Source organism: Fopius arisanus, unplaced genomic scaffold, assembly GCF_000806365.1.
Source record: "Fopius arisanus strain USDA-PBARC FA_bdor unplaced genomic scaffold, ASM80636v1 scaffold00109, whole genome shotgun sequence".
In the NCBI taxonomy this organism is placed as follows: domain Eukaryota; kingdom Metazoa; phylum Arthropoda; class Insecta; order Hymenoptera; family Braconidae; genus Fopius; species Fopius arisanus.
The window spans coordinates 144,107-146,837 of NW_011887848.1; the positions used below are offsets into that span (position 1 = coordinate 144,107).

General features: G+C 32.8%; 1 protein-coding gene across 1 annotated transcript in view; it reads left to right on the forward strand.

The window, feature by feature from the left end:
• Window positions 1–2,731, forward strand: part of Iru (E3 ubiquitin-protein ligase Iruka) — a 4,238-nt gene extending 1,507 nt beyond the window's left edge. Inside the window, exons 2-7 of the mRNA XM_011312926.1 lie at window positions 159–275; window positions 424–530; window positions 834–947; window positions 1,343–1,503; window positions 1,665–1,780; window positions 1,941–2,731. Of these exons, the coding sequence (XP_011311228.1) occupies window positions 159–275; window positions 424–530; window positions 834–947; window positions 1,343–1,503; window positions 1,665–1,780; window positions 1,941–2,135 (810 nt within the window). The 3' untranslated portion in view covers window positions 2,136–2,731. The remainder of the gene's footprint in view (window positions 1–158; window positions 276–423; window positions 531–833; window positions 948–1,342; window positions 1,504–1,664; window positions 1,781–1,940) is intronic.

The window sequence follows — 2,731 nt, forward strand, 5'->3', positions numbered from 1 at the left end:
ACATTTTTGTTGTTGAGAACATTTTCAACTGAAATGAATTATAATTGCGCATGAACTGTGATAAATCAAACGATAAAAATTTTACACTTTTCTTTCGAGCACGAACTTATGATTGACGTTGTATAATTAATATTTATTACCCCTTTGTACTCTTTCAGGATTACACATGTCCACATTGTGCCAGTGGATTCATAGAAAAGCTAGAGAACGAGGAAGATGATCAGGATATGAATATGGAAATTAGTGCTGAAGATTTCAATGATATTGATTTCGACGTGAGTTTTATTCATTTATCAACCATTATGATATCAAAATCATTACTAATTACTTATTTATGTTATTCTTTACGTGATTCATTGCAGGTCGAATACGAATTTAGTTATGCATTTATCAACTGATGTCAATAATTTTTTAATTTTTTAGCAACAAATGTATATGGAGCTTAGCGACATCCCGGAGCTCACGATTTCAGGATCAGAGGGCGATACGGGAGTATCCAGGAGTAGAAGACGAAGTGATTTGCAGAACAGGTAAAAATCATTTCTTATTCTATTACAGAATTAATTGAATCAGTAGCTGTAATTTGCGAGTGATAAAACGAGTTCCCTTTGCAGTCGAGATTTTTTGTTGCAACGAATATTTTGTCAATTTGTCTCACATTAAAATAATCACTCACTGATAGAAATAAATTATAATACCTGTGACGTTTCAACATTCATCTACTGTTCTTCACATTGATAATTATCAATTAAAGTATTGATTAAATTGTTTTAATGCCCTCGAGTGTACCGGGCAACAAATCATATTTGAAAGGAAGAATTGATATTTCACAGATTATCGAATGCCCGACAGAGACGACGAATGTTTTCTTATGAAAATCTTTTTCATGAGTTCTTCATTAATCTTAGTGGACTAGGACGACCCGTCACTACGGGTCAGCCACCTGTGTGAGTGAAAATTTTATATAAATTAAAAAATCAAAGCATTATCACAATTTTCTCATCATCAAGGACCACATGACGAATTAATTAATTTAATATAATAAAATTAATGCAGCAATTTATATCACGCGTCGACTGCCTCCTTCACCTAGATTTTCAGATATTTCTTCCAGGAAAATTTTCATTGGCTACAAGAAAATTGCCCTCTTTCACAGAAGAACATCATACTTAAGATGATTATAAAAAATTTAATGAACATGAAACTATCAAGAGACCATTTTAGACTGGATTTTATGATGGAATAATTTCGAATGGTTTTTTGAATGTTCATAAAATTAGGATTTAGGGTATTCAGTTTATTAATGATATTCAATGATAATAAATACTATCTTCGCCGTTAGGTTTTTCTTGGGTAATCCTGGTGACTATGTGTGGGGTAGAGATGGACTGGATTCTATAGTGACACAACTACTGAATCAAATGGACGGAAGTGGTCCACCACCATTACCACGTCAGCAAATTGACGAGATTCCAAATACCATAATTAACCAATCACAAATTGGTGAGAATTACATGAATAATTATTTTCTTTATTCCTTTTTTCAATGTAAATCCGTTACACAACTGTAGATCACGTCAAATAATTAGAATATAACATTAAGTCCTGTAGGTGGTGAAATATTAAAAATTCGATTACGATTATGCTTTTATATTGTATTGCAGACTGTAAACTCCAATGTTCCATCTGCTGGGAGGACTTCATCCTGGCAGAATCCGTGAGGCAATTACCTTGCAAACACTTGTATCATACACCATGCATTGTACCATGGCTTGAGCTCGTGAGTATTTTTTTGTTATTAAAAAAGAAAATCAATGTAAATGTTAGGGAAATTTTTCATTAATATAAATGGTAGTATGTAGTAAATAATCGTTATTGATCATGAATTACTTTAATATTCGTAGATGCGAGAAATTTAGGTAAATGTTTTTGAATTTCAGCACGGCACATGTCCAATATGTCGACAGAGTTTGGGAGAGCAAAGCTCTGCCGAGGCAAATCAAGACGAAGTCGGCCCAAGTCTAGCAGCCCTCTTCAGAGCAGTTCAGAGCAGCAATCAATTCACCAGCAGAGCATCATCTACCTCCTCATCAACAAGTAGCAACTACAGCAACGATTCCTCCAATGAACATTAAATAAATAAATCACGTAACGAATTTATTGTACAGAGTCGCTGTTCTCACTCAGATTCATACATTTTTGTTTTTCTTTCATTGCACTCTGAGAACAAATTCACCTCAGCAAATTTAGAAATTGTTTATGAAAATGTCCAGATGTCTTTAACGACGAAAGTGAAGGCAATAAGCCCATGTCATCCCTTAAAACGTTTACTTTATTGCCATTTCTATTTTTGTTCACAGTTATTTCTATGAATAATTGTTTGTTTATTAAAAAATTTTAATTGCTGATGGAAATTAAAATGGATAAAGACGGATAAATATTTGGGGATTAGCAAGAAATAAAAATACATCTGTCAATGAATCATTAAATTGTCAACTTTAGAAGACGTAAGAGCTGCATTATCAATTCGTCATTATTTTATGAAATAAATTAGTAAAAAGAATCGAATTTATTTAATCAGTTAATTTTATCCATGGACATATTGCGTATGGTCGATTAGTTCAAATGAAATTAAGGAAATTCAATAAAATCCTTCGAAAGACGAGGATTCAGACAGAAAATACCAAGAGACGTTTAACATCTCTCTAGAAACCTAGTGCCCGAATTGACT